This window comes from Talpa europaea (genome assembly GCF_964194135.1).
Source record: "Talpa europaea genome assembly, chromosome: 11".
NCBI classification, from domain to species: Eukaryota; Metazoa; Chordata; class Mammalia; order Eulipotyphla; family Talpidae; genus Talpa; species Talpa europaea.
This window is the reverse complement of record NC_140078.1, coordinates 8,776,955-8,800,522: the sequence shown is the minus strand read 5'-3', so window position 1 is coordinate 8,800,522 and position 23,568 is coordinate 8,776,955. Positions and strand designations below refer to the sequence as shown.

The window sequence follows — 23,568 nt, the reverse complement described above, 5'->3', positions numbered from 1 at the left end:
TTTTCAATGCATATTGTTCACACATACCATGCGCATTTTATCCTCACAACCACCCAGAAAGGTGACCAGGGTAGATATTACAATCTTATTTGACAGGTGACAAACTTATTTAAAAAGACTCATGTGCCTCTCCCTGCCCAGAGCAAGGACTCAAACCTGAGTGTCCCAACCTTTTCTCTGGCCCCTGTACCCCATATGAAATGACACTAGATGCAGAAGAGAGGCTGATGATTCAGTAACCCCCTCAGAGAACATTCTCTGTAATTCAAAATAACTCTTGCTTAATGCAAAAAAGCTGCAGGGGGAGAATTCTGAAAATCAGGAAGACAAATAGAAACACAATAGAAGGGACCCTGCAAAGTTAGCACAAGCAGAGCCTGGCTTCTCTACCCCAGCAGCAGAGACCTTGGGGGCCAGAACATTCTTCACCCGGGGAGTTGTGCTATACTCTGGGGGATGCACAGCAGTGTCCTTGGCTTGAGACCAGCAGCACCCACCATGCACAGTGACAGCTAAAAGTGTCCCCAGATATTGCCTAATGTCCCCTGCCTGTGACTGAGAACACCAATATAGAGGGTCTGCTCCAGGGAAATGGTGCTTTGAGTTTCTTTGTGATGAGGATTTACACGGGGCTAAGGGAGAAAGGAGAAGGAAGGGTAGGTGATGAAGGAGAAATTCCTCTGAAATTAAACTATGCCTAGCAAAGCAGAACCATTTCTAACCTGACCAGGGTCTTCCAGGATGCTCTGTGGCTTTTGCAAGATACTAGTAAGCCATTTGTCAGAGCCCAACTTCCGTTCAGTAAGTTATTAATAGGACAGGAAGCGTCACTGAGATCTACATGAAACTGGAAGGTTGGAAGACGACAGCCATTCCCCCTCAGCAGCAAGTCCTGCCCACCTACCAGAAGCCAGGTCTCACCACCTCAGAAGCTAGGTTTCCCCATGTCCTTGCCCCAGCCCCCACCTGGCCCAGGTGGGTGTTCCCGGCAGGATGACAAGGAGCGCTGGGCAGCACCACACTTAGCAGATTTCCTCCTTTTCTTAAGTAGCACTTTGTGCCTGAAAACTAGGAGACTGCTAATCTTGTCTATCGGGTACCTGCCTTATCTGCTGCTTGTAAGTGTTTCCTTTTCCATAAAAATAATCTGATAACAAATACAGAACATTAAAAAAAGTAAAAGCAACTCATTTCAGGTCAAATGAGTTATGGTTTTTCTCCCCCACAGGTACGAGAAGGTGTGTTACCAGCCTGCTAGGAAGGCAACAGGTTGCAACCTGTGTTGTTCCAGGATAATTGCAGGCTCTGAGAGCAAATGGTCTTATTTCCCTGCGTCTTTCACAGGCTGGCTTAACTTGTTCACTCTGGAAGACATTTGTCTACATCAGGGGCCAGCTCACTGTTTCCAAAGGGTTCAGTGAAGATGAAAAATAGTTGAGGCTTTGCAAGCTGTGTGGTAGAGCAAAGGCAACCACAGATACTGTAAGTGAATGAATGAATGTGGTTAGATGTCAATAAAACTTCATTTAAAACTTAGGCCCCAGCTGCATCTGGCTGATAGGCTGCAGTCTGCTGACACCTGGTCTGCATGAAGCAGAGAGAAGGTATGCTGGCTGGGTGTGAGCACAGAGTACTTGCCAGTAGCCAGGGATCACAAATTCAAATGCCTGCAGGGTCACACAAATTCAAATGCCTGCAGGGGTCATACAGGTAACGTACAGGAATAAAGATGGTGCCTGTGCTGATTTTTCATTCTCCTGCCTCAGATAAGAGCTTGAGTACTGTAAGATGTATCTCTACTCTAAGGAGTGAAGGGAATGACACCGACATTCAGCCTTCACACTGGTGGGACAGCGGGAGGGGTGGAGCTCCTGCCCCCCTAAGGAAGCAGCACTCACTGAGCTGGGTGTCCTGAGCCACACATGGCCAGGCACACATGCACTGCGCTGCCAGAGCTCAGGGAGATGTCAACCCAGCCATTGGCTGGATGGTCTCAACTGTTAGCAACTGACTCTGCCAACAACAAAGGGCTTCTATGAAATGTCCCGGTTTTTAGGGTAAAGCACAAGCCTAAAGAAGTCGATCCTGACCCACCTGTACTCAGAGGAGGGGCCTCCTTTTTTGCCATAGTTGATCAAAGGTACACCTAAGGCCATTTTGTACAAATCTACGAGCAGATTATTTCTCAATCCTTTAATGAAGAAAAAAGGAAAACCTCTAGAACTCTTTGAACTCTAATGTCCCAAGAACTAAAGATTAGAGTGAATATTTTTCAGTGAAGGCCTTAATGTTACTTGGGGCAAGATCCCTCTCACCCCATCTGCTGCAGGGTGTTCAGCAACCTAACCCTCCTGCTCAACAAAATGCCAGGGCCACCTTCCATGCTTAGGGGTTCGTCAATGCTTGAAACCCCAAGAAGAAAATACCTACATGTTTTTAAGCCTGTCCTCAGGGGTGAAACCACTGGACCAAAAAGCTTTCAAAATTAATTATAAGCCTTAGGTTTTTTCTCCCCTAAAATTAACTTGTTTAAAAGTTATTCTTAAAAGAAGCCCATATGAAAAATGGGTGTAATGGTTCCCAATCTTAAAATTCGACCCTCAACTTCACTTAGTAATATAAGGTCTCTATCAAAATGGAAAAATACTTGTTTTTGTTTGTGTAAAGCCAAAATGGCTTTCTTTTTGGGACACTGGAACACAGAAATTAAGAGTGAAGAAAATAAGGAGCTGGCAAATCTGGATATATACCAAAAATCTAAAGTACTCAACCACCTAAGAGCTCCAGAGGCAGAAGAAACAAAGCAGGCCGAGTGGTACACTACAGAGAGGAGTGGAGAGTGCAGCAAACTAGAGTAGCCAGGCCTTGCGCCTAAAGAGACAGACGACTCAACTCCCACTGTTGCTGGATTTTTCTGAGATTTTGTTGGATTCAGAAATACAAATTTTTATTTGAAACCTCATGATCTTTAAATGTCAGTGACCAAAAGAAATTATGTTGGTCAAACGGACCTACAATTTGCTTTTCATTCCAGAATTCTAAAAGAAGGAAGAGAGAAAAGAAAATGGGAAAGATAAGTGCCCAAAGAAAACTTTTTGTAAGGATTAACTTTTCCCTGGAGGGAAAGACTGTGCATGAGGGTGGTTACCCCTATGATGCAACTTTATATGCTAGAGTGGATTGTGAGGCCACAGTTAGGAAGGCCCTCCTCTACATTTCAGGCTATTTTCTGCCAACTCCTGGCCGCTCAGCTCACGGGGGTTTCAGACCTGAAAAAACAAACTATAATCAACCTTACAATGTTCCTTAGTCCAAACCTCTATTTTCCAAGGTCACTGAAGCTCAGATGGGAAAACAACTGACAAGGCCACACAGAGAGTTTCCCCAGTGGGGCTAGAAAGGACCAGGTCCCCAGGTCTGGAACTTTCCCTCCAGTGCCCTGGCTCCCTGAACTTGACTGTCAAAAGTAAAGACTAATTCTTCAGAGCACAACCAACCCTGTGTCCAGTCACCCATGCTGTGCTACTGTCCAGAGACTAAGGGCGTTAGCCCTCAGGAGCTCCCACCCTGTGTCAAACTCTGGGGGGTCTGCAGTCCCCAGACACTGCCACGTGTTGCTGATACAGAGTGGACACAGATTCACAAACACATCACTGTGGGCCTGAGGCAAGTGTTAGAGAGCCAATATTAACACACAGATGAAGCGAGAGCAAAGAAATGCATGAGTGACCCAAGTTGATAAGCTCCCCAAGAGATGGGAGGCAACTCTCAAAGGACAGCTGAGAACTGGGTGTGCGCACAAAATGTGTGTGCACGTGGGCATGCTGAGAGCAGGTGTGGAAGACCATTTCTGCATGGGGGGGTGGATGGGCCAGTATATGCCTTGTGGAATCCAGGATCTCCCCAGAAAGCTACAGAATGGCTTTGGGGATTTTCTGTGGCCTTCACGCTTTTTTACATCAATCCCCAGCTATGGGATGGCCCCTGGGTAACAGGGGTGAACTGTCCCCAGCTTCAAGCCAGATGGGCAGCTTCTAGTTTGCTCTGAGGTCTTGAGGAGGCAACTTAACCTCTCTAAGCCTCTGTGATGTCCTCTGTAAAGTCCTTCCACACAGGGCCACGTGCAACAGTGAGATTAATGCAGAAAACTGCTGACAACAGAACACAGCTGACTATGAGCCCTGCCCTTTGTGCCACTGTCATCCACACCATTTAATCTGTTTTTCAAATCAATACTCCTTGCAAGATGTATGGGGGACCCACCAATTCTCCTGTTAACGTGGGGTGGCCAATGTCATACCTGTGCTGCCTGACACAGAAGCTACAAGCCACGGGTCACTCGTTAAAATTAAAAATTCAGCTCCGCAGTCACATTTGCAACTTGCTCTGAGGCCACACAGACGGCTGGTGGCTGTCACACTAAACTGCGCAGGTCTAGATGCTGCTAGAGCTGCTGTTTCACTAACTCACATGGCATTTGTGCGTCTGCACCGCCTTCGCGTAGAGTCTGGCTTAATGTCTCCTATGATTATTGATATCATCTGGCTCCATTCACCTTCACAACCCACCCCGGAAAACCATAGGGATCAGATCGTCATCCTACTTCAGTAGATGAGAAAATTCGGCACCAAGAGGTTAACTTGCCCACAGCCACAAAGCACGAGCAGAGCTGGCAGTCAGCTGTGTAATTTGGAGAGTGAAAATAGATCAGTGTGCAGAAACGTGTGCCTCTCACGGCCCTGGCACTTAACCCTTGCTGCATCTCTCCCGTGCCAGCATGCTCTTGTTTTTTCCAACTTCATCCCCCCGGGGCCCACCGCTTCTGTCCTCCACGAGGCACAGAAGGGAAAAATGCCCACAGCCGCTGCTGGGGCAGCCTGAATCCGGGGCTAGGAGACGTGAGCTCACAGGCCACTAAAGCACCTCTCATTTTTAGATCTCGATTATCTACCCCAGTTAAGAGAATCTTAAAACTAGCAAGTTCCTGAGACAAGACCCTCGGTGGCAAAAAGATTTTTCTTATTGAATTGACTGGTCTTGGGCTGCTGAGGAGGGAGATTCTGTGGTGTCTGGGGTCTGTGCTCCCTGAGGAGGAACCCAGGCACTGGGCATGGCAAGCGGCTGCCCCTCACCACAGACCTAAACCTGTTATTTTACAGATGAGAAAACAGAGACAGGGAGGAGCAGGCCTCCTCTAGCACCCACACCCAGGTAGAGCCTGGAGTTGGACCCACAGGTCAAGGAGGCCGCCTGGGCAAACTGGCCCAAAGCACAAGAAATGAAATCCAAGGCAGCACCCCAAGTCCTAACACTGCATATTCACTGCATCAGGATCCTGTCCCCAGAAGCTCTGCAAACCCACAGGAAGCTCCTATACAAGCCCCCTCTGAGCTGTCCTGGCTGCCCCATGCAAACGCAGCCTGCGCAAGGCAGCTTGTCAAATGTCAAGGACACAGGCCACAAGAAGACCCGGGAGCGGCCGCACGTCTCGCCACAGCCTTGTCCCGCTGCAGGGACACGTTCCCGGCGGCCCTTTACCTGCTCCTTATTGTTATTGTTCAGTAAGCCAGGTTTCTTTTTCTTCTTAATGGGGCTTGTTGATGTGTCCTGTGGCGAGTGGCCATTGGAAGAATGTGGAGGGCTGGGGAACTTTCTTTTCTGGGCTGTTCTCTCTGAGGAGCCAGGATCTGAAAGAGACACACAGGACCAGGTATTTTAAAGCAGTTCAGGAGGCCCGGGCCTCTCAGAGAAGGACATGTGGGACACAAGGCATTTTATCTTCAAATCCAATGCCACTGTAGCTTTCTTCTTCGAAGACACCCCCTGCCTTCCTTCATTGCCTATCTCAGACATTCTTCCTTCAGCCTATGTAACACTGTTGTAAAAGCCTTTAATTCACTGCCAAAATACAATAACCCAGATTTTTGGCTTCTCATTTAAAAGAAAAAAAAACACAGATCAGGGTCTATAGGGCATTATGGCACCAAACAAAACTGAATGCCAGAAAGCTACTTTTTGATGGGAATATGCCCGCTGTTTTGCCACAGTCCCCCACCCTTCCCTACTGTGTCCCGATTGCCGAGGCCTAAACCCAGCTGCCATGAGTTTATCATTCAATTACCATATCCCAAAGAATTATTTCTTCTCCACACTTGTGCCTGATGGCAAAAGCAGGAAACCATGACAGGTATGCCAGAAATGCAGCCACGTTTCAAGAGAATGAAGGCAGACAGACACCATAGTGAACAACAACATTTACTCCTGTTTATTAGGCTAAGAAAGTTTAACTGCATAAAGAACATACCCCACCCACTGGAAAGCTCTCAGGACCCAGTCAGAAGCAGGCATCGTGTTTGGAACTCTCAGGAAAATACCAATCCCACCCACGTTGCCCCTCTCTTCGCTATTTTTACTCTGCCAGCATCTCATTTACACACATTTTACCACCATCCGGTCTTCACCTGCAAGGACCGGAGTCCAGTCCATGCCTTACGGCGACTTGTTAGCTTGGGGGTGAGAGAAGGGCCCAGCCCGGAGCACCTGACATCCCGAGGAATGAGAGCTCCCGGCTCCGGAAGAGCAGAGAGCTGTGCCGAGAGCATAGGTGATGGGTGGGAGGTGGAATCCGGAAAGATGACTATCCCCAAGATAGCCCGCGACGTGTCTCCGCCAGCCTCCACTCCCGGGCAGGCTCCGGCACGCAGGCCGCCGTGTCCCGTCCTCCTGTCTGGACAGGAGCTGCCAGGGCTGGATGAGCAGGGTCCAAGATGGCCACAAGCAAGGCCTCCTGGAGGTTACTTCCGACTGAAGGGCGAAGCCAGCAGGAAAAAAAAAAATGAACTGTTTTCGCCAAATCCAATCCACACACTGAACCCTCCTAGACACGTGCTGAGCGTGCGGCCCCGAGACACAGCCTGGAGGGAGCAAGAGCTGACCACAGGCAGCTGGAGGGGGATCAGACCCAAGAGGTGGGGGATCATCCCACAGACATCAAAACGGGGGCCCAGAGAGACAAAGGGACCATGACAACTAGTGAGTGAGAAAACTCACTGACTAGGTGCAGCCGGGGATTGGCACCATCTCCCCAGGAACCTCCTCTCGTTCCTCGGGGGTCCTGGTACCCCGGCACCACCTGCCATCACAGGTGAACTCTCAATTTGGCTTGTGACCAACAATCTCCTCCTGGGAACACATTCTCTGGACGTAGTCGAAGGGAAGCAGAGCACACACATGTGGGTTCCATGCTGTGCTGTGAGCCACACCCCAAGTAGAGCCACTTCAACGTCACCAACTGAGACCTGGTGACACCATGCTGGAGCCACACCAAGGAGTACCCGCCCTTACGGGTAGGTAACAAGGAACCTTGACCCCGGCCCACACCCGACCATTTCCAAGCTTGCGTGTCAGGTTTAAAAAGCTACGCTAGGGCCTCCCTTGTGGCGCAAGGGGTTAAGACGCAGCACTATGAAGCTATCCACAGCCACTACAGCACGAGAGCTGACCCACACGGCACAGCAGACCTCTCCTGTCTACCCGCTGCTCCCCTCAGCAGTGTATTTCCATAGATCTGTCTGTTCTGCTCCCCACTCTGTCTCTGGTGAGTCCTCTCACCCCCCGCACCTCTGACTTGCATCCCAGCTCTTTCATGCATAAATAAATCTTTTTTAAAAATGAAATAAAATAAAAATAAATAATAAAAAGCTACACTGATCTAATACCATTAACAGATCAACACACACTCCCTCAGAAGGATGCTTTCTATCTAGTGCAAATGTCACCTGGACATGGGTACATACGTACATCCAGGTTTGTACTATGTTCCACAGTGGACCCTTGTGTACTAATTTTATCACATGCCCTGAACTACTGGCTCAAAAGAAAACCATAAATGCAGTATTTCTGAGGTTCAGTCACACATCAAAAAGCAGCAGGTGCGAAGCCAGCAAGGAACAAAGGAGAGAGGCCAGACCAGAAACGTCACCAGGTGGGCAAAGCTGGGACAGACCACAGGAAGAAGCTTGGGTTTCGTCTACATGGATCTTCTATTTAGGATCTGATAGACCTAAATAACTGCTCGAGTATTGCAGTGTGGGTGTTTAAGGAAGGTATTTTAGGGGTTCAGAGGAGATGCATGCCAGAAAAGGCATCCTGGCCAGGAAATCATTGAGAGCAATTGGGCAAAATTGGTTTTGTGTATTTTCTTCAGTTTGAAAGATTTTCAAAGAAATACCTGAGCAAAGACACAGCCACGAGAAACTCAGGGGCGTGTTCGTGGGTGGGGAACACAGACAGTGTCTGATGTTTCTGGATAGAATGTTACTGGATTTGGGGAGGACAACTCTTCCTCGTGTCACGACACCCTTGGCACCACCTTGGCACCCTCCCACTCAACGCCATCAGTATTCCTAAACACTGTGGCAGCAAAAAGCATCCCTGCATACCGCCCAAGCGCCCCCAGGAAAGGTCTGCCCTCATGAGGGGCAGCTGAGCAGGAGCAAGGCCGGTGGGTGAACAGCAGAGCGTCCCCACCCCCACCTAGCAAGAATGGGCACTAGCGGCCCCTAGCAATCTAAGCTTCCCTGAGGCTCAGATCCCCCAGGATGCCAATTTTCAAAATGTCCCCAAGTTAGTAGCAGCAGCACCTGTGGTTTGTTAGAAATGCACAGTCTCAGGCCCCACATCAGAGCTAGAGTCAGAAATCCTGGGGTGAGGCCCAGCCACTTGTGGTTTTAGCAAACCCTCAGGAGGAAGATTCTGGTGCCCACTAGTTGAGATGCTCTGGCATGTGTTTGGGGGAGTCTGACTGCCACGCTGGTAAGCCCATCTCTTCTCCTTCCCACCACTGCCTGTGGGCTTGGTCCCCAAGCTGAGGAGTTAGAAGCCAAGCAAGGAGGCAAATGGAGAGAAGTTCAACAGGAGACAACCCCAGGCAAGTCTCCCCACTTCTCAGGGCCCCAGTGTCTGTAATGTGGGGGGGGGGACGGTGGTGGAGAAATGAGCCAGACCAGGCGTCCTTACCTGGAGTCCACGAAGGCCGTCAGGGGCCCAGAATCCGCACCCCACAGCCGGTGTGCGGATGCAGTTTCCCGCAAGAGCAGCCATGCCCACCGCACCTTCTCAAAGGTGTCACCAGCTCTACAGATGAAAGACTACAGGGCCAGCGGGTCGCAAACGCTAAAATGTCTGAATTCCATGGGAAAGAGAAAAGGCAACCAGAAATGAATACTCATCGGAACCATTTAGATTGGGAGAGAGTTCTGTTGGAGTCCACCAGGGAACAAAATGGAGAATCGTGTCGCACTCAGAAAAGGGTTCAGACCCAAGGCTGCCTGCACCAACAGAGTTCCAACCCCTTTGGTCTTCGCAGAACACAAAAACCCCAAATCTGTTCCCAGGGACGACCACAGGGACTCCCGGCAGAGCTGAGACTAGATCCTAGAGCAGAAATGTAACAGGCTCCAAACAACAGACACACGGCCAACAAGGCTTTCAACGAAGGTTCCCTGGGAGAAGGTTCCCTGGGAGAAGGCCTGCGGACCGGCGCCCCACTGGGTGCCAGAGCAGGTCAGTGTCTGAACTGCAGACCCTCCCCAGTCCAGTGGGGGCTGGGCGGCAGATGGTAACAGCAGGGTGGCTGTGGGTGGACCTTGCTGTCACCCTGGTGACAAGGCCTGAAGGACCATTTCCAGAAAGCTGAGTCAGAGTTGCTTTTTTCCCTTGCCTAATGATTTAATTCTGACGAGGCTGTATTGCTATCAATTTGAAACGACGACAGCCAGCCAGCCGCTGGAGACTGAACAGCAGGGGAAATGATGTGCCTTTGATCTGAAAGGGCTCTCTTGGAGGTAGCAGGATTGGGGCCCACCGGTGGCCCCCCGCCTCCCACCCCTGCTCCCCCAAAATAAGTCTGGTTCTGAAGGAGTTAAGGAGGGCAAGGGAGGAGAGCTGCCTCCAGAGAAGGACAGAGCGATGACTCAGGAAAGCAGCTTGGCGTGGTGCAAGAGCAGCAGAATCTCCCCCGCCTTGTGACATTTCGCTGAAAACTTAGTAATATGGGGAGGTCTGCTGGGTACTGGAACAGAGCAGGTGACGAGATACTTCCCAAACCTGTGTCCTGCGAGCCGCCAGAAATAATCCCGCTCAACCCTTCCTGGGGACCCCTCGTCTGAAAGGACGCCGGCCTCTTAGCTTTCAAACCACAGACAGTGACAGCTGAGGCCTTTTTTTTTTTTTTTACTATGTCTGAGGCAGCAGGCACTGTCCAGATGCCCTTTGTATCCTTCCCTCTAAGTCGTTCCCAGGGTCACCCATGTGGCCAAGCTGGGGTCTGAGCTCAGGAAGTGACATTCCAGGGCACACCCATGGCCTCGCGGAGGGGGAGGGAGGCGCGTCCCCAGCTCTGCGGCCAGTCGACTTCCAAATCCAGGGCCTGTGTTTAGAGACTCTTTCTCACTTTGCCCTTTTTTCCCCTCTACCTGTAGTTGAGGGCTGGGGGAGAGAGTACAGCAGGGAGCTGGTAAGAGGAACTGAAAGAAAAGGGGAAAATCCTGTGTGTCTGTGTGTCTGTGTGTCTGACTGATGATGCAAGCACTCTGTCACAGCCCTCTTCCCTCGGGAAGCACATTTGCCTTCCAATCTTTGTGTGTAGGCACCAGAACCTGGCCTGAGCCACAAAATAGGCGTGGGAGGGGGAGGCAGGAAGGGAAGTGGGGGGCTGGCAGCTCCCCAGTCGTCTCCCCTGCCCAAATACTCCTCTCCAATCTCCATCCAGCCGGCCACATCAGGCCCCCACCCCCACCCACATCCGGGCCTGAGTCACAGCTCTCCCCTTCTCCAAAGTCTAGGAAATGACACATCGTTATGGGAATTGTCTCCTCTGGAGAGGGACAGGGCCCCAGCTGAAAGGACGGCGCATCCCCAGGAGGGCCAGGTCTGTGCATGTTTTTGTGGGTGTTAAATTTCCTTAATGATGTCGCCGAGGAGCCTTCTGGGGCCTGCATGAAGAGAGAAACTCGGTCAACAAGCTGAGACAGGCCTCATGGTCCACAGGGTGACCAGCTCTGCTCCGTCAGAGATGAGCAGTGTCGGGCAAACTGGGACACAGAAGTCAGGGCACAGACTCCGACAGACAGGGCTGCAGATGGCATAGGCGGGGTCCAGGGTGCTCGGGACCTAGGCCTGCTGCCGGCCCAACAGTGTGGCCTTAAGAAAGCTACTCAACCTGTGTCTCCGTTCTTCCCTAAGGCAGGGGTCGTGGCGCCTGACACAGTCATGGAAGATTAGATCAGTGAGCTCACGGGGAACTCTGAGTATACACCTGGCAGCGAGTAAGCAGGCAATGGAAGATGACTGGTTTAAACCAACAATTCCTCCTGCGCCCTCCCCCCACCACCATCCCTCTCCAAAAACAGCTCGGTTCCCAGAGGAGCGCGAAATCCATGCCACAGACAAAAAGTTAGGAAGACGCAAGAGGCTAGAATCAGCCCACGACGCAACCTCTCCATTGCAGTCAGAAGGTGGACCGTCCGGTTTCCCCCGTTACTACAAAGGCAGGTCAGAAGCAGCGGCCCGTGCTGGCTCCGGGAGCAGGACCGCGGCTGGCGAGAGGGTGCTCTCCCGAAGCAGCAGAGGCCAAGGATGGTTAATCATTTCAAAGGGTTTCCCAAAGACACAGAGCAGGTACCCAAGGCGGCCTCCTTCCCCAGGAATCTCAGGGCCCTCTCCAGCCAGCAATGACATCATGATGAAACAAAAGCCTGGAATTTCCTCCAGGCCCAGAGCAGACAGGAGAAATTTGGGAGCAAAAGATAGGGGGTGCGGAGCAGGCAAATGCTTCTTACAGCAGAGAATGCCCAAGCCACGAGGAACAAGTGGGGGGGGAGGGGGGAAGAACCCTCAAGAGCATATTTAGCTCACACACCAAACACTCAGAGTCACAGAATCTTGAAAACCAGGTTGCAGCCTGGCCTCCTCCATAGAGGCCGCCCTCACCTACGCTGGGCTTCCAAAGGGGAACTTCTCCCCCAGGCCAGGAAAAGGAGGGCTGGCGTGGAAAGGTAGACAGTGGAACAACTGCCAACCTGGGGAATGACATGTAGCAGAAATCCAGGCGCTGGCAGGGGGGCCAGGCCAGCGAGGGGCTTGTGACCCGGGGAGGGGCGCTTACCTGCCACTGAGAAATCACTGCTGCTCTGAGGACCCAGCCTCTCCTTTTTTAAAGAGAACAGAGGCTCACCCTCGGCAGCCATTCCTGCTTCCGGATGCTTAGAGGCCTCTCCCAGGGGGAGGAGGAAGAAGCAAAGCGGACAAGCTAAGAGTCACCACTTACCAGGCCAGCCCGGCCTTGTGGCCTCGTGCGCATTAGGTGGCCTGCGGGGGCAAGGACAGGCTCACCTCCCCGGGTATCAGACTGTCTGAGACAGAGTGACGAGCCTCCATGTCCCTGGGCTTTCAGCTCTAATTTATCACCCTCGGCAGACAGCAGCTAGGCCGAGCTGAAAGCCTCCAGCCACTGCAGCCGAGCCATTTATTTCCCCGGATGTGAATAAACACACAAATTGCAGTTGTTCTGCTGGTTGAAATGCGACCATCCAAGAGGGGGAGGAGGCGGGCTGGGTGGTGGTTGCCTTTTGAAGGTTTTTCCGTTTTTTAATAATTGTTCCCCAATCGCCCTAGTTCCAATGTACCCTTCCTAGAAGGGAGGGGGGAAAAAAACATCTTTTTTTTTTTTTTTTTAAACTGATGGTGTAATCCTTTCCCTCTGTGGTCAGTCTGGGTCTCGTCTGCCTCAGTAATGCAGAAGTGGCACATTCATATGTAAAAGGTGAACCCCCAAACCCTGCAGGACTGAAATGGCTTCCATCCAGGGAAAAGAGGCTGATTTACAAATGAATTCCGTGTTTAGCCCTCAACAACCAGAGGCAATTGCAAGCCCAGCAGCCCTTTCTGCCGCTCTGCTGGGAAGAGGCCTTCTGGAAAAATCAAAAACATCTCAACAGGAATTTCCTGGTTCAAGAATGCCAAGCTCTTGTCAAATTTTACAAAGCGGGGCGGCAGGGCCCAATTCCCTCTGAGAAACCACTGCCCCCCACACACCTCACCAATGCCCCTCACCAATGCCCCTCAGCAGTCCAGGGCCGTCTGGAAGGTTACAGCCAACATGTGTACATATTTGAGGCCCTGAAACGCAACCAAATCACCACAAAGAAAATGTGGAGTAACCGGTTGCCTCTGGCCTCGACTCGGTAGCTGGTAGCTGGCGGAGGGCAGGGTTCACAGGTGGCGGAAGCCATTTGCATTACTTATCCAAAGAACTTGGCCTGGTGCGCCCACCCCACCTCCCCACTCCGGGCCCGGCTCAGGTTCTGGAGATTTCAAGTGGTGGTGTGTGGCTTTCAAAGGGCAGCAGGGAACTGTAGTGTCCATGGGCCAATTCAGTAACAAAAAGTCACCGCCGGCACCAAGGAAGCCAAGAAGCACCCGGGAGAAAAATAGGCAGCAAGGAGCAGAAGAAAGGAAAGACACTGCTGACAGGCAGGCACTGAATGAGGGTCTGGCCTTTCCAAAAGTCATTTTATTGGACAAATCCTCTACAAAGACAGCAGGGACAGGAGAGGCCCTCGACAGCCTCCCGCTCACCTTCCTGCAAAGAAGCAAGGATATCAGCCCCAAAGTGTCACGTGAAGTACCCCCATCAAAAGGACACTTAACATCTCAGCACACTGGGGCCTGGGAGGAGCAGTTCAGAGTGTGTCCTGTGGCCCACACGTTCCGGGCACCCACAGGAGGAACTAAGGCAGCCACTGTAGAGCTTCTTGTAGAAGCCGAAGGTGGAAGCGAACATCGACATCATCTGACAGAACCAGAGGCACCAACTGGCCCCGCTGCCATGAAACAGATTAGAGGAGGAATCGCCTCTTCTATGCCCTGGCCTGAATAAAACCCAAGTGAACAAAGGCCAGAAATCGAAGCCGGGTGAATGAAGCAGGGGTTGTGTGGGTTTGCAAAGGCCTGGAGGAAAACCCAGCAGACGCCGGACTCCTGTTTGAACGCTTTCTCATCACATTCACATGTTTAATTAAGAGATTTCTAAATGGTCATGGGGAAAAGGACATCACAACCACATTGATGGAGCTCTCATTACATGCCAGGGAATGTCGCGGCCAGGCACGGTATCTTCACCCCCCACCTGGCCCCAAGAGGAGCTCAGAACATGTCCCCAGAACAAATCGGGCGCCCCCTTTTAAAGGACTTGGGTTATCAGAAGAGTGTAGAGCACTTTCTCAACCGCGTCATGCTGCTCTCCCCAGGGGACACCTGACAACGACTGGAGACAATCTGGGGGTGTCACCATCTACGCAGAGAGAGAGGAGTGTTACTCGCACCTAGTTGGAGGGACCAGGGATTTTGCTGAACACACTACAGTGCACAGGATGGGCACCGCCCCACCCCACCCCAAATAGAGACATCACGCCCCAAAAGTCACTGTTGCCCAGGCTGGGAAACCCTGATCTAAAGAACCTTGCAGAGAGCTACCAGGCAGGTCTAACCTTGTGTAAATAAATACGCCACCCACGGAGGCATCTGCACCCATTAAAAAGGAAAATGATGCTGAATGTTTCAGAGCAGACTTCACATTTCAAAGAGAAGAAAACAGTGGGACCTCTCAGTGAACAGTCACTGAGCAGCTTCTGGACAGAAGGAACCTGGGGTACGGAAGCCTATGTGGGACAAGTCCTGCCTCCAAAAGAGCCAGACAAGCAACAGTGCAACAGCTGCCTTGTGCTCAGCACTTCTCATCAGCACCTTCATCACCATTCTAAGTACAAATATCAGTTTACTTACTCCACAGGGAGGTAGCTATATCCCCATTTTACTGATGAGGAAACTGAGATCCAGAGAAAAGCAAGCCTGTGTTGAAGTGTCTGGTACATATCCAATGACTATGATTCGCTCTAGAAATACATTAGACACTGGTCAGAAGGACCAAAGGCCGAGCAGGAGGAACACCAGATATCTGAGTGGCATCATGGGGGAAAATGTGTTTCCAAGGAAACGCTGCTCTGTTTCCTTCTCGAACTGGGTTCATGCAACTCAGCTGCTTATTGAGATCAGCTACTTCCCTCCTTGGGGTCCCTCCCAAGAATCCCAGCAGGTAGGAATGGTGCTGTCTGTACCCAATTTGCAGGTGAAGCTCAGAGCAGCCAAAGTGTTTTATATACTCAAGGAAGACAGGTCAGTGAACCCGCTGGGGCCTCCACCTGGCTGGGTCCTACTCGGAAGCCCTCACCTAAACCAGCCACCTGCCTTCTCTAGGGTGGGAGCCCACCTGGTAAGGACAGGCTTGGCACGGTGTCAACAAGCACTATTGTTCAGTGTGTGGGCTCTGAGCCACACCACTAGGGCTGAATCCAAGAGCCGCCACCTGCCAGCTGTGTGTCCTCTGGCAAGTTACTCAGCCTCTCTGTGCCTTGGTCAATTCAGCTGCCACTGCTAGCATTCCCTAAAAGGGTTGTTAAGAAGAAATAACACAAAGCATGCAAAGTGTCAAAGCCCCGTTGTGTTATTACTGTGATTATTCGGGAGAAGGAGGTGCCAAGGCAGAAAAAAAAAAAGACCAAAGCTCAGAAATCCCAAACCCGTTTCCCCAAATCAAAAAGATCTTCGTGATCTGCCCCAGGATTCTCCAGCTTGTTTAAAGAAAAGTTTCACTGGTGAAAAACACGAACTTCCACTGAACTTCCATGGTTAGTCCCTTCTCAGGCTGGCACAGGTCCCACCCAGCCGGGCTCAAAATTCCCCCAGGGCTCAGGATTTCCTCCCAGATCAAAGCAGAACCCTCGGGTGGCCCACACCACCCCCCTCCTCCCCCCACCCCTATTCTAGACTGACCTTCTCCAGGACTCCTCAAATGCACCCTCCTCCCTACTCAAATGAGGCCCAGCAGCCTGGGAGGGAGTTGGCCTCAGAATCCGAGTCATGTGCAAAATGCATTATAATGCCAACCCTTGCCGGGTAGAATGGCAGCGCCTCCTCCGTGGTGCCTGGCACACAGCTAGTCCTCGGCAGACGGGTGCTCCTTCCCTACCATGCTCACTACTGCCTGTTCAAGGTCAGTCCAACCTTCAGTGTCACCAAGCTTGATCCAAGATGTGACTATTCACTGCCCCTCCGTAGCAGCCCCCAATAAGAAAAGCACTCGCATCCCCCTGCTTAAACCCTGTGAGGGGTTTACTCATGTACATTTTCATCAAGACCTACAAAGCCCCTAGTCATCTGGCCCGGCTCACGCTTGCTCCTTCATTCATGCAGCCCTAACCACAGTGGCTTCAAACAAGCCACACTCATCTGCACTTGCTGGTTTTTCCATCTAGCAAGTTCCATGCCCGACCTTCCCACGGTTGGCAACTTCAGCTTTTGGCTCAAATGGCACCTCCCCAGAGATGCCTTCCTGAGCCCCCAGCCTCTGGCCCTGTTACTGTATCATCCTGAAGTTGTTTCCCCCCTCATGTTTTTCCCTTTCATCTCTAGTTGAAAATGATTAAAAATTATTTCCTTCTTTTGATGGTTCACATGTTTTTTGTTTCTCCTCCAGAATGTGGGCTTGCTGTCAGGTTTTCCTTTCTTTCTTTCACCCAGCCTGGCTCATGGTGCCCCCAAAACATTTCTCTTGACACCTAAATGAGTCACAGGAGAGGGTTAACAAAGCCACATGGTTTGCTGGCAGAGAAGACTCACAGGAAACTCCAGGTTTTCTTCCCCTATCTAAGAATTTCTCCCTGCAAACCAAGAAAGCAGGAGTGTGAAGCCAATGGGGAAGGTCACACAAAAGGGACCCTGGCCATTCCAGGGTCCGAAAGAAAGAAACTAGAGCAGGAAATTCCCTTTCAACAGGTACTCAGTCTGTCTTATTTCTTCCTAAAGAGCCCACTTCCCCCAAAAGTAGGGGATTAAGTAAGGATTTATATCCTGAACGTGATGAGGCCATGCAGCTAAACACAATTGCTGAAAGCCCAAGGGGGGTAACTCAGGTTTTCTCAGGCTACCGGCTTCCAGGGTCTCTCCATTCTTCTAGGGAGGAGCTATTGTTTCAAAATCATTTAGCCTTAAAAAAGAGAAATGACTTTCTCCAGGGAAAACACTCCCCACAGGGAGACCCCCCACTGTGATGACCATTTAACCAAATTTTTTAGTCGGGATTCTTTGCCCTTTTTCTTATCAGACCCTTTTAAGTCTGAGGATCTCTTTCCCTTCACCTCCCTTGATCCTCCGGCTCCATTCTCCAATTCTGCCCCTGCAGTGGCAAGCAAGGGCTCTCCCTCTTATCTATGTTAAAGCAGCAAACCCAGCTCAGCCTCAAAAAGGGAAAGTGAAAAATTATCATCCAAGTTCCTCTTCTCTCCATCCCACCCAATCGGTATACCAGTCAAGAGAAAATAAATCTGCTTCTCCTGTCTCCATCTCGGCTCCCTGAGGCCTCTCAACCTGTCAGCATCTCACCAGGCTTGAGATGAGTCTGGATTTTAAAGATGCATGTTTGTCAAACAACTCTCACCGACTACTACTATCATATCTGGTCCCAACCCCAAAATCCAGCAACCTACTTTGAAAGACAGTCCCCAGACTGCTAGGGGGCTGGGAGGAGGGAGGGGGCATTGTTGAAGGGTGGGTTAAGGAGGTGAAAGACAAGACTAGGGCAGCTTCATTAGGAAGTCAGGGCCCCATGACAGACGAGGACAGCAGTGACCTAGAAGGGAAGCCACCAACGGCCAGGAAATTCATCTACAGAACCCATAGCCATGGCCCGAACTGGGAATGGCCCACTAAGGACCCAGGATGCATCCTGTCCACCCACAGCCAGGTGAGACTTTAAAATTTGAGTTGCCATTTAAAAAATGGGGAAAACTGCCTTTGGACAGCCATGCTTTAGCTTCTCCTTAAAAAAATCAGAAAATCAAGCCACAAAAGGGCCTCCATTTCCACATGGAACAATCCTTCAGGCTGCCCTTGAGGATAAAACACAAAATCCCCCATTTGCCAAGGTCTCCGTTATTCTCAACTGCCAGAAAATGAAATCTAATCTGAAAATTCCCTTACAGGTAGAGAAAACCAGAGAACACAAGAAGAGAAACAAAGGACTGAGGGATGGCCAAGTTGTAGAAAGTTTGACCCCATCGTGGTATAAATTTGTTTATATTTCATAAGCAGAGAGGTGGGGGGAAGTACACATGACTCAAATGGCTAATATAAAGTCCCCTGGTGGGAGAAGATTTTAGCTTTTTTCATTGTATTCTCTGGCTTGTAGCAGGGAAATGCACTGATTTTATCATTTGAAAAGGAAATCCAATAAACCATTTTTCCCCCTTAAAGTTAATGAGTTTACATTTTTTGGAAGACAGGCTTTATTCAAAAACCATTTATTGAGCAGCTACTGTAATGTGCCAGCCCAGGTTAGCAAAGAGGTGAGCAAGACCTGGCCCCCATCGGTCCAGGTGAGGAGACACATGCTGGCACACGGGGAAGACTTACCTGCGTGTCCTGTGGTATTTTCCCCAGCCAGGGTGCCAACTTGCCAAAGGCCCAGGCAGAAAGGCATTTCAACAGGACCCCCTTTTTTTTTTTTAAGATTTATTTATTTATTTATACAAGCACTGGGTACAGTCAGAAGCGCAGGAGGGTGAGAGAATTCACCAGAGCCGGAGCAGGGAACAGAACAGGCAGACTGACAAAACACACTGCTGAGGGGAGCAGCGGGCGCAGCAGGAGAGGTCTGCGCGCCATGTGGGACCCTCGCCGGTAGCCAGGGACTGAACCGGCGCTGCAGAGGCTGCGGGCAGCTTCGCAGCCCAGCGCTCAACCGCTGGGCCACCGGGGAGGCCCTCAACAGGACCTTGATAGGAAATGCCAACTTGGGAAAACGGAGGAAGATCGGAGGAAGATCGTTGTGTTCTCTCTGTGTATAACAAAGAGCGGCCCCTGGAACCCTATGCAATACTCCCTTGAGAATGACCTTCACTGTGCCAGTCCCAGGCCAGATATTTCACCTTCGGCACTGGCACAACACAACCACTAAGGCTGTGTAGCAGTGCCAGAACTTTCTATAATGATGGCAACATTCTCTATCTGTTCCCTATGTGTACTAATAGGGCAACCTCCAGCCACATGTGGGTACTGGGGTACTGGAAATGTGGCTAGTGTGACTAAGGAAGGATAAATGTAAATTTGCAGAGTCTCATACAGCCAGTGGCTGTTTTATCGGGCAGCATAACTGCAGATACTAACAGACAAAGGAGGTAAGACAAGCAGGCCACTGCAGAATCCTCCATCCATCCCTATTTGCCCCAAAGGCTTTGGTGGTGGTCTTTAGTGCATTAATGATCTGATGCCCAAAAATATGTAGCTTATGGGCTGGTCTTTGATTCTTCTTTCTTTGAGCTCGGAAAGTCTCAAAGCATCAGTACCCAGAAGAATGTCCGACCAGAGCTGAGCACATGGCAAGATGAGTGGATTTCCTCACCTTCACAGAGAAGGTGAGGGTTTGGTGTTCCAGGGAGAGAGCTGCAGACAATGACTCAGCCAGGAGCAGGAGGCGGCCTCCGCACATCACAAGATCCACAAGCCACACAGGAGGCCATACAGGAGGGGCAGGTTCTGCAGGGCCTCTACCAAAACCAGAAAGACAGAGGGAGAAGGACCTTGAATCCAAGATCAAGCCCAGTCCCCAGGAGCCACTGGAAGTTTAAAGCAGGAAAATAGGACAATCACACTTATGTCTAGGGGTTGATAGGGAACAGGCCTACTAGAAGTGCTGCAACAGGAAGGAGAGAAATCAGAAGGAAGGGGACCATTTCAATGCGTACCATGTCCTGGGGGCAAAGAAAGACAAGCCAATCATCTCAGAGCAGACATTTGAGCTTGGGTAATTATTTCCAGGCCCCGATTATGCTGGAAACAAAGACATCCTCTCTAGCTGAAGGGTGCTTTCAGCTTTCTCCAGGAGAAAAGTTCTATGCATCTCACAGGCCAAGTCAAGTTACTCTCTCATGCAGTCAAAATAAGTTTTTGTCACGTACGGGCCAGAACAGACACTGGTTAACAGGGCAGGCACCAGGTGAAACTGGGTGTGCAAACCCCACCTGTGTTTGGAGCCTTCAAATCAAGGGTGTGGGGGGTTAGGAGAAAAGAGAGGGGAGGCTCTTCCAGGCACGAGCAAAGGCCCTGTGGTCAGATACCGTCTTTCAAGGATCTGGGAGAGCAAAGGGCCATGGAGAGGGGAAGCTGAAAGCTGGAAAGCTAGCCAGAAGCAAGCACAGGGGGGGTTTAGGATTTTGATCTTTATCTTAAAACCAAGGAGAAAGCATGTCAGAGTTTATAATTGGGGGTGTTACGGAGAGGACATCCTTTTTCCCCTAACAGGGGGAGGAGGGAAGCCAGAGAGATTCCTTTCAGAAAGTCAAAAGGTGAGGCAGACAAAGACAGTGAGACCAGCTAATAGACTGCAACAATTCAAGGATGACAGACCAGAGAGGAATGATCATTTTGTAAGAAAGTGACACGAAGAAGGCAAAAGGAGAAGAGTCTCAAGGGTGAGGGGCTATCCTGGCTCAGGCACAGCACTGGGCTTACTGTGGCGAAGCGGATGCTTTGCTGGGGAGAGGAGAGAACTGGAGGGACAGGAGGAAAGGCCGAGGTGTGAAGTCTGTGTTGGACATCTTGAGTTTGAGAAACTCATTAACAGGTGAGGCAGTCAGGTAGGCAGCTGACTGTGCATCATGACTCAGGAAAATTCCAGGTTGGTAACATAAATTGTGAGTCATAAAGCTACAGATGTGGGCGAGTTTGCCCAGGGAAGGAACATGCTGAGGAAGATGAGGACAGGGCCAAGCTTTCAACCACACCAACTTCTAATGGCTGAAGAATAAAGGAGCTGGGGAAACAGAAAAACCAAGATTGCAGTGGCAAAAAAAAAAGTCAGGGGAAGAAATGGTTTCCAAGAGAAAAAGATTGAGCAGTGGCCAATGCCTCTGTTAGATCAAGGAAGATGAGGCCTGGAAACCCTCACTGGAAAAGGCCACGTGGCAGCTGCAGAGAGCTGGGGGTGACCACTCATGTGGAAGGACTGGGGGGGAGGCACAAAGGAACTGGCCGGCCCAAGCGGGAGTCCAGGAACCCAGACATGAATGAGTACACACACTTCTAAGAAATTGGGCTTTGAAGCAGCAGCCAGAAATGGGGAGATGGGAGGGTGCTCGCTGGAAAGATACAGGCAGAGTACATGTGGAAGGACTTTCACCATGTTCAAAAGCCTATGCATTCCCCCAAAAGCGTGACATAAAGTTACCCTAAGTCCCCACAATTCCACTCTCTGAACCAAGGGAAATGGAAACATACATCCACGCAAAAACTTGTACCCAAATGTTCATGGCAACATAAATGTCTGTGGGTGCAGAAGCCAATGGGGCAGAGCCACATGGAGCACTGCGCCCGCCGTGAAGAGCAAGAGTGTGCTCCCACAGGGCGGAGTCTTGGAAACAGCGCTCTAAGTGACAGACGGACACAGACGCCCACCTGCTGTATGATCCCATTTACATGCAATGCCCATTACATTCCCTGAGACAGACCATACGTGAGCAACCATCAAGGGCTGGGTAGAGAGGCAATGGGAGTGACTACCAGTGGGCATGGGATTTCTTTTTTTTTTTTACAGATTTATTTATACAAGCACTGGGCACAGTCAGAAGCGCGGGAGGGTGAGAGAATTCACCAGAGCCAGAGGCAGAGCAGGGAGCAGAACAGACAGACTGACGAAACACACTGCTGAGGGGAGCAGCGGGCGGCAGGAGAGGTCTGCGCGCCATGTGGGACCCTCGCCGGCGGCCGGGGATCGAACCAGCACTGCAGAGGCTGCGGGCATCTTCGCAGCCCAGCGCTCAACAGCTGCGCCACCAGAGAGGCCCAAGGGCATGGGATTTCTTAATGGAGATGAAATTGTCTAAACTTGATGGTGGTGACGGCACACCACTATCTTGGAGACCATATTTAAGAAACACTCTCAAATAGAGAACTGTACCATAAATGACTTAAATCTCAATAAAGTCAGCTTTTTGGGCCTCCCTGGTGGCGCACGCGGTTGAGCGCAGCACTGTGAAGCTGTCCGCAGCCTCTGCAGTGCCGGTTTGGTCCCTGCCGGCTGAGAAGCTACCCACATGGCAAGCAGACCTCTCCTGTCTCGCCCGCTGCTCCCCTCAGCAGTGCTTTCGGTCCATCTGCCTGTTCTGCTCCCCACTCTGTCTCTGGTGAATCCTCTCGCCCTCCTGCGCCTCTGGCCTGTACCCCGGTTCTTGTATAAATAAATAAATCTTTAAAAAATAAATAAATAAAGCCAGCTTTTTTTTTTTTTTAAGTTTGTGAAATGCTGGGTATCCAGGTTCCCAGGAAAGCTGAGGGGTAAGGGGCTATAACATGAACCCCCACACACAACTCCCATGAGATGTGGGCTTTTCAAACATGTTCCCCTTAAGTCAACAGTAAAGGCGCCTCCATCCCTGGAACAGAACAGAATTACTACTATTTGAAAACTTTCAGACCAAAACTAGTGCCAGGAATCTCTAGAAGGCCTCACATCTACCATGTTGGTGCTACAGGCATTTATTTGGAAGAAAAGCTTGTTCTTTTCATTGAAGGTTGAATATGGTGCATTTTTGATCACAGTCTTCTAGAATAATACATCAACATACAACGCGGGTCAGGCTTCACAAACAGGGTGAACACAGGTTTTCCAAAGTGACCCACAAAGCTCAAAGGCACAGACTGCCCGTAGGAGTCTAGGAAGAGGTGCGGGGTATAGACCCATGCTGGCCGGAAGTAGAGATTTCTCTTTTGGAAAGTGGTTCTCTGGCATCTTCAGTGACAGGATGTTGCAGGCCTTGTTGGGAGAGGAACAATCTGGTTGCTAACTAATTTGCAAATAAATTCTCCCCACTGCACAGTGCAGGGACTGTGCTTCTGGGCTGGAGGAGAGATAGGAGTGCCAGAGCAGAGTTAAAAATACTGATGCTCGTTTTTTAAGAGAAAGATTCTCAGCACTTCTGTATCAAGCTGTGACTTGAGTGTTTATGGTTACATTTTCTTAAAGAGTTTCCTTGGAAAAAAATGACAGAAGGTCTCTATCTCATAGCTGTCCTCATAAACAATCCCTTTGTGAAAGAGTCTTAATTTACATACAACAGTGAGAACGAGGATCCTGTACTAATTAAGGTCTGGGGCTGGTTAGCAAATTGCTGTAATTGTATATTCTCCAGCATTCTGTCTCTGAAAATATATCCATACTCAGGCAAATCTCAGCAAGAATGATACTGTTCAAGATTTTAATATCTTGGGCTTCCGTTGCATGGTTTCCAAGTGGCTGGTTCTCTTGTGTGGGTGACATTACACAGACATTTTTAAAAATGGTTTCAGCTTTAGCAGCCTGGCATCTGCACACCACCATCATTACTGCAAAATGCACACAAGGCAGGATCAAGATGCCAGCAGCCCAAACAGGGGAGCTTTTGTAGGGAGTCGTGAACT

General features: G+C 50.4%; 1 protein-coding gene across 5 annotated transcripts in view; it reads right to left on the bottom strand.

Moving 5' to 3' along the window:
* The window catches only part of ZMYND8 (zinc finger MYND-type containing 8), a gene marked incomplete at both ends in the record, with an annotated part of 96,061 nt that overhangs the window by 58,380 nt on the left and 14,113 nt on the right, over positions 1-23,568 (bottom strand). For all 5 annotated transcript variants that reach the window (XM_084246677.1, XM_084246675.1, XM_084246676.1 and 2 more), the window contains one exon: positions 5,539-5,687. In XM_084246677.1, coding sequence (XP_084102803.1) covers positions 5,539-5,687 — 149 coding nt within the window. The remainder of the gene's footprint in view (positions 1-5,538; positions 5,688-23,568) is intronic.